General features: G+C 52.7%; 8 protein-coding genes across 8 annotated transcripts; 2 read left to right on the top strand and 6 right to left on the bottom strand.

The window, feature by feature from the left end:
* Window positions 1-90: 90 nt before the first annotated feature.
* Window positions 91-864, bottom strand: PG994_001471 (uncharacterized protein; the record flags this gene model as incomplete). The annotated part of the gene is made up of 1 exon (XM_066852880.1): window positions 91-864. One exon carries the CDS (start codon window positions 862-864, stop codon window positions 91-93), a length of 774 nt encoding a protein of 257 aa, XP_066721021.1.
* Window positions 865-1,626: 762 nt separating this feature from the next.
* PG994_001470 (Cloroperoxidase) lies at window positions 1,627-2,495 on the bottom strand (the record flags this gene model as incomplete). The annotated part of the gene is made up of 2 exons (XM_066852879.1): window positions 1,627-2,233; window positions 2,329-2,495. 2 exons carry the CDS (start codon window positions 2,493-2,495, stop codon window positions 1,627-1,629), a joined length of 774 nt encoding a protein of 257 aa, XP_066721020.1.
* A 4,026-nt stretch (window positions 2,496-6,521) lies between these two features.
* Window positions 6,522-7,168, top strand: PG994_001469 (uncharacterized protein; the record flags this gene model as incomplete). The annotated part of the gene is made up of 2 exons (XM_066852878.1): window positions 6,522-6,548; window positions 6,629-7,168. The coding sequence occupies 2 exons, from the start codon at window positions 6,522-6,524 to the stop codon at window positions 7,166-7,168; spliced, it is 567 nt and encodes a 188-aa protein (XP_066721019.1).
* Window positions 7,169-8,338: 1,170 nt separating this feature from the next.
* On the top strand, window positions 8,339-9,349 carry PG994_001468 (uncharacterized protein; the record flags this gene model as incomplete). Its single annotated transcript, XM_066852877.1, has 2 exons — window positions 8,339-8,716; window positions 8,777-9,349. The coding sequence occupies 2 exons, from the start codon at window positions 8,339-8,341 to the stop codon at window positions 9,347-9,349; spliced, it is 951 nt and encodes a 316-aa protein (XP_066721018.1).
* A 414-nt stretch (window positions 9,350-9,763) lies between these two features.
* Window positions 9,764-10,796, bottom strand: PG994_001467 (FAD binding domain containing protein; the record flags this gene model as incomplete). The annotated part of the gene is made up of 2 exons (XM_066852876.1): window positions 9,764-9,772; window positions 9,828-10,796. The coding sequence occupies 2 exons, from the start codon at window positions 10,794-10,796 to the stop codon at window positions 9,764-9,766; spliced, it is 978 nt and encodes a 325-aa protein (XP_066721017.1).
* A 12-nt stretch (window positions 10,797-10,808) lies between these two features.
* PG994_001466 (uncharacterized protein) lies at window positions 10,809-12,036 on the bottom strand (the record flags this gene model as incomplete). Its single annotated transcript, XM_066852875.1, has 2 exons — window positions 10,809-11,383; window positions 11,439-12,036. The coding sequence occupies 2 exons, from the start codon at window positions 12,034-12,036 to the stop codon at window positions 10,809-10,811; spliced, it is 1,173 nt and encodes a 390-aa protein (XP_066721016.1).
* A 2,026-nt stretch (window positions 12,037-14,062) lies between these two features.
* On the bottom strand, window positions 14,063-15,058 carry PG994_001465 (uncharacterized protein; the record flags this gene model as incomplete). The annotated part of the gene is made up of 2 exons (XM_066852874.1): window positions 14,063-14,447; window positions 14,880-15,058. The coding sequence occupies 2 exons, from the start codon at window positions 15,056-15,058 to the stop codon at window positions 14,063-14,065; spliced, it is 564 nt and encodes a 187-aa protein (XP_066721015.1).
* A 98-nt stretch (window positions 15,059-15,156) lies between these two features.
* Window positions 15,157-15,633, bottom strand: PG994_001464 (uncharacterized protein; the record flags this gene model as incomplete). The annotated part of the gene is made up of 1 exon (XM_066852873.1): window positions 15,157-15,633. The coding sequence occupies one exon, from the start codon at window positions 15,631-15,633 to the stop codon at window positions 15,157-15,159; it is 477 nt and encodes a 158-aa protein (XP_066721014.1).
* Window positions 15,634-15,760: the final 127 nt, after the last annotated feature.

The following is a 15,760-nucleotide window of genomic DNA, read 5'->3' as shown; positions in this document are numbered from 1 at the left end:
GCACTGTTGCTTCATGATATACCATAGGCGTTTTGTTGCATGGATTGGCGTTGCGAAATCAAAAGACCGCCATAATAGTGGGGATTGAATTTATACGATTGTGGACGCTATTTTATGTGTACTTTGCCCTTCTAATTGAGGACGGCGAGTACATTTATCTACAACTTTGATGAACAAATTGGTCGTTGCCTGTGTTCCTCCCCATCTCCTTTCCCACTCTAGCCAAGCAAATTCCATACAGCGCATGCCACCCCTAGCAAGGGGATCAAGGAGCGGACCACGTTCAACTGCGTCCACTTCCTCAGCAAGAGCCTCCGCGGTCCCGCGACCCATAGTCTTCTTCCTCTCTCCCCCCTCGGCGCCGTCCATCGCAGCCTCAAGAGTGTGGATGGTCGGCATCATGGCGGCGAAGGTGAAGGGCACGATGGCCAGGGTCAGCGCGCCGGCGGCGGCGAACCCGCGCCACTCCGGAGCGGACGACGAGACCCCCAACTCCAACCCCAGCGGCGAGAGGGACAGGCAGCGCCGGTAGCAGGAGTAGGCGACCGCCCAGTAGCCCAGCGTCGTCGCGCCGGCCAGGGCGGGCATGACGGCGCCCCGGCGGTACATGCTGTGCCATTGGTGCAGCAGCGCGTCTTGCGGCACGTCGGGGCGGAGCAGGGCGGGCATGGTGAGGAGGGAGGCGGAGGCGCCGATTCCTGTGGTTGCTGGGATTAGCTTCGTGTTGTTATATTTTACGGCTTGTGTGGAAAATGCGCATGGGGTGAAAAGGGGCGTCATGGGGGGTGGCGTACCGCTTGCGCAGGATCCGGAGATGATGCAGCCGAGGGCGGCGAGGTTGAGTGGTGTGGGTGTGAGCGTCATTGTCTCAGGTTTTCTTAGCACTACCGCAAGGTAATGTAGATATAATATGTTTCAGGCGATTTGGTTAAGTATTCCAATTCCCGGCCGGATTAGTATATAACTAAATGATCCAAATAACTCGAGCGATAGACTGACGATTACATGAGTATGTACTTATATTATCTACAGAAGTTAACAACGCCAGCTCCGTTTTATATATCGGTGCTCTTTGCCCAAAGTCTAAACGAGTTCGGAATACATCATATCAGCGAGACTAATATTCGTCCGAAGATGACTTGAAAAAGTCCGCCAAGGTAGCAGGTCCAACGAACGTACGTATGACATTGATGGGGTCATCGCTTCCCCGGACATCTCTACTTTTCCGATCGGCGCCAATGCTGACCGTTCCCCATATCACTAAATTTGTTAATAAACTTGACGACATGTATTGGCGGGGGCCCAGGGGCGCAGCAGTTCGGCATATGTACATGTCCGCGTCTCAATGCGACCTAATGCATTTCTCAACGGCAATTTGAGGCGCGAAAGTTGCGAGTTTTGGATTGGCATCGACATCGTCAGTCAGACGGAAGTCCGCCGAAAACTGGTGCCGGTATCTCTGTTCACCTAGGCTTGCATCGATTCACGTCAAAACTTGGGGATCAATCAATTTCTATTCGTAGCACGTTCAATTCATAGTCTTACACCTGCTACTACCGATAACAACATGTCAACTGCACCTCGCCCCATCCGTCATCATACTCGAAGCGATGAGTACGTAAGTGCTTAAGCAGCAGCCGCACCCTTCTGCGCCGCCGCAGTCGCCGCGCTCACGGGCGACATGTCGGCCAGCTGCACAAGGCGCTTCGAGGGCTTCCAGCCGAGCTCGACGGGCAGGCGCTCCTCGGCGAGGAAGACGCGGGCGTAGTCCTTGAAGGCGCGCAGCGAGCCCGCGGCGGCCGCGGCGCCCTCGGCATCGGCGGTGGCGTCGGGCACGTCGCCGTCGAGCAGGATGGTGATGACGAAGGCGGCCTCGCCGCGCGCGGGCGACTGCTGGGCCTCGGTCAGGGGCGCGGCCTTCTCGAGCCGGCGGCGCGAGAGCCCGAGCGACGCTGCGCTGATGTACTGCGGGTCCGCGCTGTCGGCGAGCACCGCGTCCACCCGCGCGGGCGACACGGTGTTGCTGTCGTCGGGCCGCGCCAGCGAGGCTGGGCGCTCGATCCCCGCGGTGCGGTTGTCCAGCTGCTTCAGCTCGATGGTCCCGTCCGTCGGCACGCCCAGCGCCGCGAAGGCGCCGGCGCCGGGGATCAGGCCGAAGTCGCGGCTCCAGTTGGTCGCGGCGAAGATGGCGTCGGCGATGTTGTCGACGCTGATGTTGCGGCCGTTGTGGGGGCTGTATGCCACGAGAGTTCTGTTAGTGAAGGGGCTACAGAGAAGAGTACATCTTGCAGGGAGGAGAGAGAGAGAGTTTGAGGTGACTAGACGTACAGATACCCGTGATTTGCCAGTGTGTTCATCATCGGGCAAGGTCCACGCGAGTCGTCCGGCCCTGCGGCCTTCCACGGCTTGATGTTAGCATCGCCAGCCCTAGGTCCGAGTGCAGCCGGGAAAGCGAGGGTGGGCACCGCCAGCAAGATGGAGGAAGAGAAACGCATCTTAAAGAAGGTATGCGGCGGTCGGGCTTGAAGTGTTGGACGGAATAGGGTTGAAGCACCGTACTGGGGAGTTACTCTTAGAACGACTAACACCTGTACGGATCAGCTCGACATTATATATATCTACATCATGGCCCTTTTCAAGACCATCAACGGTCCCCACCAGAATAAACCGATGTAACCTGTGGGCTTCCTTCCGGCGGGAGTTTCCAGTGGGAACTTCCAGCTCTATGCATGTTCTGGCTGGCCATGGGGCACGAAACATGAAATTCCTCCACTGAGGAGGGACAGCGGGCCACACTGTCGGTGGACGGGGCCGTGACGGGCATCACTTAATATAAAACCGTCCTATCACGAAAGTTGCCGGTATTGTCCAAGTGGCGGATCGGCGGGCCTGCCAATAGGAGACACGGTGATGACCATTTTGCTTCTTTTGGTGTTTGTCGTGGCCGCGTTGACAACCCGCTGTTTGAGACGACCTACAAACGCTGCACAAGCCCCCAGGTGCCCCGTCATTCGCTAAAAATTCCCCTGGCAGATCCGCTAACTAATGCCCCAGCAGGCCGTCGTCCCATGTCGACTAGCGTGATTGAGGCTGAGCCGCTCCTATCCTCTTAAGATCGCCCGAAAAGGAAGTTCCTCGGTGATTGCATCTTCATGCCCATTGTTCCATGTTTCTACTCAAACCGCTAAAGAATTGTACATGGTAAGGACTCGACTTATTCTACCCTTTTCAACTGTTCTACCAACGTGCCTCTTGGTTTCTGCGGGGTTAAGCCACATACTTGAATATCGAACCGATCATCACAAGATCTGCAGGTCACGCAAGATCGATCGAGCGTGATCTTCAACTTTAGGCGGCCAACCAAGCCAACCCAACCGGCAAGGCTGTTTTTCAACGGACCGCACTCCACCTATCGTAACATTCGAATATTCGGCACACAGCAAGCGGCCTAGATATCTGATCTGAGACGATTCGCTAACTATTTCCTGGGCCTCGCACAGGCAACGGACAATCTTCCTCCGGCCGTCGCCCCCCGTAAGGGTACACACCCACTCCGCCCGAGCAGAAGGCTTGGCATCGCAACTTTATGGTGGGCTTGGCGCCAGCGTGCGGCCGCTAGCCCGCACATGCAGCGTCGTTTGCTTATTAGAAACTCACGACATATAATACAAACTCCGCTCCTGCAGCCCGCCTGGAGAATCCTCCACTACTTCCTCAAAATGAAACGGAGTTCCCAACTTTTCATCCAGCTTCTATCTCGAAACGGGCAACAGGCTCGTCGTGGAGCATCTTCTCCTAAACCTCATGATGATAGGAGGCGCGCCTAGAACTAACGGTGAATGATCGCAGGAGCACGTGCGACATTGCCAGCAGCATCGAAGAAGCTGACGCAAACGGGAACCAAGAGATACTTGAAAACTACGTGGCCCAAGGTCATTTGCAGTTATACTCTTGGGTGAGGGGGCATCGTACATAAAGCGTCGTATGATTTCCTATACCAGTGAGTCCCGAGGTGACTGGTCAGATCAAGTTTCTCCTTCGCGTGTCCCCTCCCTCCTAGATGAGATGGTAGCCCTGCACATGTGATCAGAATATATGAGATGTCCTATATTCAGTAATGGAAACAGGTTTCGAGTTCCAATTTCCAATCAAGCAAGCTATGAGGATGACATTGTATCGAACTTCAAAGCCCGATCAGAAACCTGATTCGGTGTTATAGTTGTGGCCATCTGAATGCCCACTTCCATGGATCAAGTCAGTTCTCCAGGACCTCAAAGTGCTGGCCAGCTTGAACTCTTTAGATAAGGCGGAACTTCCTGTTGAAATACTATTCCTTATTCCTCCCCACCCTCGGTCTAATGCCATGTTATCCACCCATCTTGGTGACATACATCCGTGGAAGCGGGGGTATTATGTAAAAAGAGATATGCCCCTCAGGTCATTTGAGAGTCTGGTATACCGATTTGTGTGTCTGTATCTATTTTGTCCCGTATCGCTCTTTGGGGGGCATGCGAGGACGCGGCCAGAGACTACGACAGTCTCTACAGCACATATCACCGAGTATCGTGGAATTAGTCTTCAACGACCTTTGGCCAGTCTTTTTCAGAGCTTACCTGGCTGTTTGATGAAGCCTTATCAGCTTCAGACTCCCGGTGTGTCACTCAAGGGCCAAGGCACATTTGAGTTAGGTGCTCGATTCTGCAACACTGAGTTCTCTGTCTTATGGCTGTAATTTGACGTGATCTATTATTTGTAAGCCAGTAGGATCGATATCTAACCCGACGGTATTCCCTCGGCTCGCTTCCCTAACTTGGCATTTCCCCAATCGCGCCATCTACTACCTCCCTTTTCTAACGTCCTCGTTAGCATGGAAGACTGCAGCAAGATAATTATCAACGTCCAACCTACCAACCCGGCTCCCGGACTAGGCTTCAACTTTGGACTCTATTCAGCGTCAATTCCCAGTTCATATAACTATAGAACCCTATCAGGTTGGCAACTCTATACTAAACCCAGTTTCTTCCACGGTTCTATGGAGACCTTTGGGGACGGATGCTTCATGTATGATCAAGCGTTAACGAAATGCTTAGAATCATGCCTTGATCCAAGTTACTTGTTCAAATCACCGTACACAGGGTCTGATTACTAAACCCTTGCATTTGCATCCAACCTGAGGGCTGGTCAGCAGCACTGAAGCCCAAAGTCGACAGAGAAATGCTCCGACATAGGAAAACTCGGTTTAATTCCAGAATGGACGACACTGTTCGGTTCGGCAATCGTGAATTCCTGAATATCATGCTAAACCTCACGAATGCAGCTTGGATGAAGCTGGTTGGAAACCTTCGCTTTGTCAGGGGGAAGTGTCTTGACCAAAAGGGGTTATTGGTAGGCCGGGAGTGAGTGGAAAGGTGCTAAACTATTCTGTACATGCCAGAATATTTGACAGTTGTTTGCGCTTAGATAGCTAGGAGCTTGTCCAGTTCCGCCGCCAACTTGCATCGGCGTAACAACCCATTGGCCAAACGTCGACATATCGGCCCCTTTCTTAGACAACTGTGGCTTTCGAGGTTTACTGTTTGGAAAATGGAGTCTCAAAGTCTCTTGGGGGAAAAGAAAATCGCAATTAGGTCGTGAGCCGAGCGTTGGATCTCAGTCTTGAGGTTCGCAGAGTGTGGAAACAACACTACGGCAATGACCGCCAGTGAAGGACATGCAGTCACGGACGATTTTCTCCTCGACTCTGTGGCTTATATATGGTCCACGGTAGCCTGCACCAAGGTTAGCATGCTCTCTTTGCACATCAGTTGACTCTCAAGGCCCAGCGTAGCACGATCCCCAAGGATGATGAACGAGCTAGGGAGCTTCGAAAAGGGAAAAGCCGTCTCAAGACCAGGCTTTAAAAGGGTTTGAGCTGCGTGGGTATTGAGCTATAAGATCTATCTTGCATTGTTTTACTTTCCGTGATCTGTCTTTTTTATATTCATTATCGTGACAGCGCTTGCAGACATAGTTAGCTTACACTCATTTAGAGATGCAGGTCCCTCACAGCAGTAAATATAGCAATATCGGGACAGTAATGCGGGAAAGCCGACTGTTCCACTTGCCTTACATGGCTACTGGCGTTACCGGTCAGCGTCCTCCTCTTGTACAGCGCAAGGGCTGATGTGAAAAATTAACATTGATCAGTCAGACGGTCACGCCTAGAAGGGAGTCCTAGCCTATTATACGGATAGTAATGAGGACGAAGTATTTTTCGAGCTTTTGAAAAATTATTGTGAATAGACTCTTCAAGACTTGTTGCTAATTAACGGCTACAAGAGTCACATGTGGTGTTTCACAGTAGGGCCTAATCGTGTTCTTACAAGATGTCTTTAACAGATTTATATTTTTTATCTAAGTTTCAGACAATCGTACAGCATCGAACGTATGTCGATGGATGGTGAGAGTGTGAATATGAGTATTCTCTGTAGTAGTAATCCTCCTCGGTGCAGGGAATTCAAGGGTTTCACAGTCGCAGCAATATGCATCCTGTCCCATGTACTCTGGCCGTGTGACCCTTTTATTTTTTGGCGTAGTCCTCGGCGTGCCCCTTCGCGGATTTGCCAATTTCACTAGTTTCTGCTCCTAGTACACTCCGACCAGTGGTTTCATCGGACCCGGGCGCAAGAATGTTGCTGGCAGCGCCGGTCATCGGCGGGTTCTCACCGGCCTCACCGATCTTGTGCGCCATCTGGCTTGTCTCCTGGCCGAGCCTGCTGCCGCTGCCGGGAGCCAATGTGTCGGACGCGCTCGTCGTCTGGGAGGCGCCGCCGAAGACACCCGATACCTTATTCGCGATGGTGCTGGCGATGCCACTCGTCTCCTTGCCCAGCTTGCTGTCGCCGCGGCTGTCCGTCCCCGGCATCACCGTCTCGCTGCCGCTGGTGGGCGTCTGTTTCGTGCCCTCGAAGGCCTGCGACACCTTGTTTGCCGTCGCGTCCAGGACGTTCATCGTGGACTGGCCGAAGTCGCTGTCCCCCTTCTTGTTGGTGCCGGGCGTCAGCGTGTCCGTGACGCTGGTGCCGTGGTTCGCAGAGGCACCGGGGTGGCCGGAGCCGAGGCCCATGGCGCGGGCGTCGTTGGGCTGGAGCGCCTCCTTCACCGAGTCGATGATGTTCTTATCGCCTGACATGTTGAGGGGATATTCAAAGTTGTTTGGCTGTTACTGTGTAGTTGGTTGTTCGTAATTGGAGGTAGTTTCGGTCGTGTTGGTAGATGGGTGAATTTGTGTAGGCTTATTGAGATGAAGAGGTTCTTTGATTGCTGAGCGGTTTGGGGGTCTTCGAGGTTTCTTTTTGTAGTCACCAGCTCGAAGTCTTCTATGCCCTCGTTCATACCGTCATCGTGGCGTAAACCTGGTCAATAATGGGAGGGGCTCCCTGTAGCTCCCGCCGTGCTTGGAAACCACCCCACTAGAGGTACAATGCTGCTCCACCCATGACCTCATAGCTGTACCCTTCCGGGCAGTGTCGGCAAGGATTGTCATACATATGAAAGATTTCTGTCTGCGTGTCTTTTCATGTTGTTATGCAAGTCAGATCGTCTACTTTTAATTACTGAAGGCACGGAAGGCAAACGGAGGTGACCCCCAATGCGTGAGCTTGCGTACCAAAATCTAGGTCAAGTACCTACTCTGGGAGCAGGGCAGTCTCCCGTCTTTTAAGTATCGAGCGAACGAGTCAGAGACCTTGCCATGAAGGCATCTCGAGTCTGCATGTATAGGTACCTAATGTACAAGGCAAGCTGCGGCAATGATTCTCGCACTTTGAGCGTTGGTTGACGAAAGAACCTGGATGGAGTTCAACTTGGCCCCCCGCAGCAACTGGCTGCTAAGATCTCAACTAACCCCACAAAGTTCAGCACTGAAGCTGACAGCCCAACAGCCCTGCAATGACTGTGCACCTACCCCACTGGCATCTTGCCTTCTGAACAGAGGCAGAAGAAAATAACGCACAAGATATGACGAATTCAGGTATCTAGTCCTCAACCCCAGTTTCAACATCTTCAAAAAGTGATAGATTCAAATAGCTTTGGATATATTGATATGGCTATCTGAGCCAAGCCTCCATAGAATCCCATCATGTTGATCGATTCTTCAACCCCGGCAAGTGCTGACCTGAGGCTGATGTGAGAAGTGGGGGGGGGGGGGTGGGCACCTGACACAAACAATTCTGGGACATGAAGTGACCACCGAACTCTTCCAAGCCATGCAATCCATCAAGTAGGAAACATACACCCTGCTTCTTGGATACCTCGTGTTTCTCGTCATATGCCTCCAATACGGCATCAAAACATCATCATGATGGCCACTCCTGGAAGACCAAAGCTCTTTGATTTTGAATGCCTGACAGGCTTCTTTATGGCCCAGCCGTCAATGAAGCAAGAGCCTAAATTGTCACTTGTACGTTCTCCATTACTTGAAGAAGGTCGGCGACTAATCGCCTGTGGCATCCAGACGACACATGTTGATCTTGGCTTGATCCCAAGATCTTATGTTACAGAAGTTGGCGCGACTGAAGACAGCCATCTCAGTCCCTGGCAACGTTTCGCAAAACACGTGGAGCAACTCAACCTCAACGCCAAGGACGGTGAACTGTACAAGGTCTTGTACGTAGGCCGCCACGGCCAAGGCTATCACAATGTCATGGAGGCCAAGGTGGGCACACCAGCTTGGGAGGTACGTAACACTGGAGTACCCATGTCACATGACTGTGATGTGCTAATTGACGACCAACAGAGCCACTGGGCGCTCTTGGACGGAGATGGCGAGGCAGTCTGGGCGGATTCCGCGTTGACGGACAAAGGGAAGCGGGAGGCTGCTGATAATGGTAAGATTTGGCGTAGATTGATTGAGCAAGAGAGGATGCCTTGGCCAGCCCTCTATTGCAGTCCCTTGCGGCGTTGCCTGGAAACGGCACGTCTCTCCTTTGAGAATTTTGCGGCTTCTCAGGGCAAGCCCTTCCAGCCAATGGTCAAGGAGTACCTTCGTGAACGTATGGGCCGGCATACGTGCGACCGTCGGTCTTCGAGGTCGTGGATCCAGGAACACTATCCGTCCTTCTTGATTGAACCCGGCTTTACCGAGGAGGACGAACTGTTCGAGGCCGACAGGCGCGAAACTGACGAGGAGCATATTCTGCGGGCCCGCATTGCCATGGACGATATATTCGAGAACGAGCCCAATCACTTTGTCTCAATTACGATGCACTCGTTGGCTTCGCGCATCTTAATGCGAGTGATCGGCCAAGAATCGCTTCGCTTGGCACCAGGTTCGACTATAGCATTCCTTGTCAAGGCCACCCGATCTTGAATGACCGGAACTTGATAGTGGGTATGTGATGCGCCAGGCTACCAGGGTATTATAACTTACATGCCCATGAGATTGATCAGCCGAGTTTGGCTTGTGCGGTGACGCCTACCGTGGTGTGGTCAAGTATCAAACCTGCCATCGTCTAGCAGAGTTGAACAATTCAAGTGAGCACACTGCCCAGAGGGTGGACACTGGCTTTTACATCCGTGTCATCTGTTATTTAAGCAACGCTTAATATCATGCAACTATCAATACTAACGCGCTTGAGATTGTACGTTTTGAAGAATGATTAATTGCAATATACCAGAGAAGTCAAGTACTTGGGAAACACGTATTCCTCTTTCCGGATCTGTCGGCTGGATCCTTGATAACCTTTTCCCGATCTTTAACGTCCTTCTCAACTTATCTAATACCCTAAATATACTACGCAGTTGTCCGTGCTATACGTCTCTCGCGCCAGAGCCAGACAGCGACATACGTTGGACCCGGGCCTAGGTAGAAGAGCGCGACAGGGACTATGGCCACACAAGCCGAGGCCCATCGCCCTAGAGCCAGTGTAAAAGCACACCTCGGAGATAGTGCCGATGAGGAAGGCAATATCTGCCAAATAATGTCCCATCAAGGACAGGACTGCGGCGGAAGACCAAGATTGGAGGCTGAAACCGACAATGCTGAGGTGCAAATACATGAGCCCACCAAACGCGACAGCGTACGCAGCGTAAAGATACCCGACGTGATGCCTAAAGAAGGCGGAGACACGGGACTGTCGATCGGTACAATTCTGTACACAAGGGATACCCCTCTCTGCCCATATGAGTGAGGAAATTAAGACGAACAGCGCATCAACAGTTGCGAGAGGTCGCGTTGGGTCCCAGACGTGTTGTCCCAGCTCTACCATGATACTCGGAATGGCATGGGCAAGAATCATGGCAAGGGGAAGTACACGGGCGGCTGATGTGACCATTGGCCGACTCGGTGCAGTGTATTGAAACCTCCCATTCATCAAGTGAGTGGAGTAAGTGGCAAGGAGGAAAAGGGATATGGTTTTCCTCCAACCCAGAAGAAAGTCGCCCAGAACCGTCCACACAACTGGCCATTGAAGCAGCGACAGGGTGTTGTTCCGACGCCATCCTTCGACAAGCATGATAATGAATAACCCGCTGATGTGATTAGGCACCACAGTCAGATGTGAGAAGCTAGATATCGCCCGTCCAAAGACGACAGTTGTCAAGGCAGATAGTAGCAGAGTTCCGAAGGTTGCCCATTTGACGAGGAATCGCAAGGGGCCTTTTGGTCCAGGGTTAAGGTCATTGAACCCAACAAGTGCTTGCCTGTCAGGTACTGGCAGTCCCTGAAGTCTTGGTGCGGAGCAGTTCGTATTCATGGCCTGTGACAACATGAAGTCAACACCCAGCTTGGGCATGACATACATATAGAAGACCTTCATGGGAGGATGCTGTCAAGATTGCATGGACTGGGCGAGGAACGATTGGTTCACAATAGTGGTTGTCCTGGGAACCCGAAGGCGTTCAAGCTCGCTGAACATCCGTTCGACTTGCTCAGGGCCCAGGTATAAGCCAGTGTTGAGATGCGCTGTCAAGATGTTGACGAAGATGGCGGCGTCCTCAAAGCACATTGCCGCGCCCTGGCCTGTCACCGGGTGTGTCTTGTGCACAGTGTCCTCGAGTAAGACAATGCGGCCGAAATGCCAGTTCTGTAGTGCGTACTGCTGCAGAGGCACGTACGAAGACCTGATTCGGTTTTTGTACAGGTCGCCAAACTTGATGTTGCTTTGGATCAGGTCGTTGCAGTGCTCTGCCACGTATTTCTCGCGCTCTTCTTCCGTGAAGCGGCGGATCTCGCGACCTGTGAGCTCTTTGGGGAGGACATGGTTATGAACAAAATAAGCTCTGTCGCTACCGGACATGATGGCTATAGTCTGGTCCTTATGAACGTTAAGGCTTTCCCCGGGTTGGAGCCTCAATCCCTTCGGCTCGGCTATGCCAAACAGGCCCGCCCAGTTACATTTGATTGCTGGATAAGTCAGTACGAACTCTACCCTCTGTTGCGGCGAAATGGTCATGCCTACAGTCCGGGCCTTCTCCTCTGAAGCAACCTGGTTGTCTTTCGTTCCCGAGCCGCCACATCTCGCTGCTAACGAAGCTGTGGACTCCATCAGCGCCAACCAGGAGGTCGCCGGTAACAATCTCGCCGTCTTCCAACCTGAAACTGACTCCGTTATCGAAAGTATCAACCGTAACAACTGTCTTTCCTGTGTAAACCTTTGACTTGTCCTGGATTTTGTCATATATGTTTTTGATGGCCTGTTGCCAGTCCATGACAATCAGCGGGTAGCCAAAGGCCTGCTGGAAGATGGAGCACACGTCCTCGTTGGCCGCATTCGGGGTACTGTCGGCCCGCCAGTCGGCTATTCGCTCCAGCGGGATCGAAGTGGCAGCAAATTGCTCATGTAGGCCCAGCTGGCCCAGGATGTGGTACGCGTTGGCGAAGATGGCAATGCCGGCGCCGACCTGGGGCGCCATGGCATCGCGAACCTCCAGGACTATGTAGTCAATGTTGAACCGCTCGAGCATGAGCGCCAGAGCCAATGCCATGGTGCCGCCCCCGACAATGACCACTCTGGGCCCACAGCCGAGGAAGGCCGTCTTTTCTGATACCTGGTCCATATCGATTTTGTCCTAAGGAACTTGAGATGAAAACCGCCCAAGCTAGCAATGAATAATATGCAGCGATGGAACGACAAGTAAGGACAAACAACCTAACAACACACCAAGAGCAATGAGGGCTCATGACTTGGCCAGAGCAAATATATAGCTATTGATATACTTAGGCGGCTGCCTAAAGCTCGTTACCAACCATCCAGGTCATCAGCACTGACCATCATGGGGGACCGTTGAAGAGTGCAAGAGACTTTTTCCATGGGGACAACCAGGTTTTGTGTGAGCTTGGTTTCCCAAGTCCTGCATGCAGGAGGGAAGCAAGAATGTGGTACATCAGCGGGCCGGGCCCCGGAGGCTGGACCCAGAGACTGTCCGGCCAGTTGTCACATGTGCTCATCTATAAGTGGTACAGGAACCGGACCCCTTCTTCTTCTCACTTGGCTATAGGCCCGAGGCTTGCGGGCATGATGCATAGCCGAGCCCGAGAGTTAGGACGAGTAGGTATAGGATCTTCGTCTGAGTCAGCTCGTATGATTAAGAAATGCCTTGGCGATGCGGTGACAATTGCTTCGGTTAAGGTCCAACGCTGGGAATAATAGGACGATATGTTTGATATACTGTTGCACCGCATTCTTGTGCATCGCTATATAACCCCTGACAGGCTATATTCTCCGCGGGTGGTCCCGCCCAGCCTGTCGGTAGCCAATCAGCGGCGGCGAAAGCAGTGTGGCAGATAAGGATGCCCTACGTTCGGTCACATCCGACTTTCTGCTTACAGTAGCATTAGACCCGCCAGCAACCCGGACGAGCCAACCGGAAGTCCTACTCGACTCGTCGATAATACTGAGCCACCCGGAATAATCACCCCGGAGACACCACAGGGCGGATGGTGGATTCTGCAGCGGCTTAATGGCTCAACTGGATATCACCTGCATATTTCTGGGTCTCTCGTCCAGCTGGATATAGATGATTCCGCTACACTACATGGGCCGCATTAAAGAGGAGTAGCTTGGTCGCCTAGCTGCACTTCAGTCGTCGCCTTAAGAGCTAGATATTCGGCATTCTTCCAATCCACGTACCTGGACGAGAACCCCCAGCCATACTATCAAGCTGCTGCCTATTATTTTGGGGTTTACTATAGAACTTTGTTGTGGAGTTCGGTCTTGTAAGGGCGTTCCAAGTGGAAACATGTCAGTGTCTCATGTGGAACCATTCAAGGCTACCATCACGGTCCACTCATACATAGGGCATAGGGCTGCTATCGCAATGAAAAACATAAGGCATGTAGAGATGAAAGATGAACACCCCATTGAGTCCACAGGGCCATTGACGGCTAACTTTCAAACGAGGAGATTCAACCTTCCAGTCGCGAATGGTTAAAGACCCATCCATCCTCATCACCCTGTCAGCCTTGGTCGTGCCGTCTTTTTGTTTGATCTCTAAGCGGCATATCGACCATGTTAGGCCACACAAACTTCTACAAAAGTCAGAGGATGTGGGCATACCGTGTCACTGTGAACATTATTGTGGCTTGCACTATGCATTCGCCATCTTTCATGTTAACTCGGGCGTAGACCATGGTCACAGCATCCGGAGATAATTCGTTTTCCACAGGGGCAGAATCCCTAGGCGTCGTCGTCATTCTTGTGAGAAGGCAGATATAGAAGCTAATATGATTTGCTCTTTCTCTGCACTATTATTGCGATACCTCGTCCCAACCCTTTTTTTCTTTTCTTATTATGCGATGACTGGATGGATGTTGCGCTGTTGGTTTCCATATATTGTATTGTGCCTAAGGACGACGGAATAAACTAAGTACTCCTCGGTTCCCCCACAAAACCACCGGGGGCACCCATTCTGTTCGTGTCGGGAGACGGCAGGCGAGACTCCCAGGCTCTTATACGAAACCTCTGGAGACTGACCGCTCCTAAGCTTCCTGAAAACATACCACAGATTATGGAATTTGACGGGTTCATATGGATATTTCGAAGTCATTGTCATGGCCTCGGGCTTTCCGTACGGGGAAATCCCATCACCAAGGACTAGCTCCATTGCGTCCGTTCAAGGGAAATGCAACAAGACGCGCCTGTCGTAAGGAAATGCCATGGCGTATAAGGAAGTCGCGCTTCGGGTACCGCGCCACGCCGAGCCCCGTCGTTTCTGAGACGAGACCGGGCGACTCGAGGAAGGCCCGGCCCCCCTCGTGGCAGGCGTCGTGAAGGGGCGGAAATTTCGGGACGAAGTGTATTTCAGTCGCCCGTGCTTTGTCTTGGTCGTAGAAGCCACGAGTATGCACGAGACGGGGCGCTTCCACTGCGTAGTCCCAGATCATACGCCGTAGCTCCGGAGGTAGCCTGGGAAAGGGATGGAAGTCGGTGCTCTTATGATTCGAAATACTGTTGTGGTGTGACGGAGATCTGCGAAAAAGAAAAAGGGGAACATATGGTTGTTGTTGAATTTACATCTGGGATTTCCATCGAAGAATGGAGTACGTTATAAGTCTATTATATTCGAAAAAATAATTACATTAAATCTATTAGAGTTTGATCTCAGCCAACTCTGATATACGAGCGAACGCCTGTGCATCAAACTCACACAAAAGAGAGGAAAGTAAAACCCGATTTGACCTTTTTCCTCCCAATCCGACCCTCTTTGATTCATCATCTTTCCCAAATGTTGTCAGCCGTGCAAAAACGAGTAGTAAGTGGGTGGCAGCGTCCGCAACTCATGGGCGCCTCCGTGTGCAGAAGCTACCTCGCCGCCGACGACCCTCTGTTGAGCGAAACCGTCGTGCCCACGGCGCTCGCCTGATAGGAGCACCGACCGGCTCCCCCGACAGCGACGCGTACCCGGGCAGCACGACCCCGTCGTAGGCCGGCAGCGCCAACGAGGGCTCTCGCTGCGCTCGCTGCGCTCGCCGCTGTTCCACGAACGGCAAACTCTGTTGGCGGTTCTGCTCTCCCCAAGTCGGTCTCCCCGCACGGAGAGGAGGCAGGCCGACGAATACGACCAGAGCCTTGTGGACCATACTGCTGCCCCGAGTGTTGTAAATGTTCTCATGTATCTGTCGCTGCCGGGCCTCCGCATCGTCCTCGCTCGCAGTCGTGTAAGCGGAAAAGAGCCTCGTCAGAGTGGTAGAGGAAGGAAGAGCCGAACGTATAGCGACAATGCCGGTAGTCCGACCGCCAGAGTAGCGCCAGTGCAAGAATGCCTTGACGAGGAGCTGCCAGCCCCCACAGGACGGGGACGGCCGGCAGCGTGAAGAGGAAGAAGGACGAAGCACCCGAGCCACTGCGGCACGAACGTCCGCGGGCGCGGGTACGGATGCATGTTCTGGTTCCAGTAGCACACGATCAGCGCGGCGCCGGTGTGGCAGACGCAGACGTACGACAGGATGCTGAACGCCAAGGTGTTACTGATGTCGAACATATGGTCGCTGGTGCTGGTGCTGTTGTTGTCTTCGGGCTGGGGAGGCGAGGAGAAGAGTGGCGGCATCGGACTGTTGGGGTGCAAAGGGTCCGGGAAGACGCTGGGCGTCGTGATGGCATTGGCGGTGTTGTTCTTCGTGAGGCCCTGGAGGGCGTAGAGTAATATGGGAGCCATCTACCGAATGGAAATTGGGGTAAAACCAGTTGAAGGACTAAATATGTCTTTACTATTCCTCTCCCCTTTTCGTTTGGTCGTACTTGAGTAACGAGAAAAGGGGCTTGGCGGGTTTATTCTGAGAGTG

This window comes from Apiospora phragmitis (genome assembly GCF_038363925.1).
Source record: "Apiospora phragmitis strain CBS 135458 chromosome Unknown utg000002l:1.0-5516284.0:1.0-5523493.0, whole genome shotgun sequence".
NCBI lineage: Eukaryota > Fungi > Ascomycota > Sordariomycetes > Amphisphaeriales > Apiosporaceae > Apiospora > Apiospora phragmitis.
This window is presented reverse-complemented; position numbering and strand designations above follow the sequence as displayed.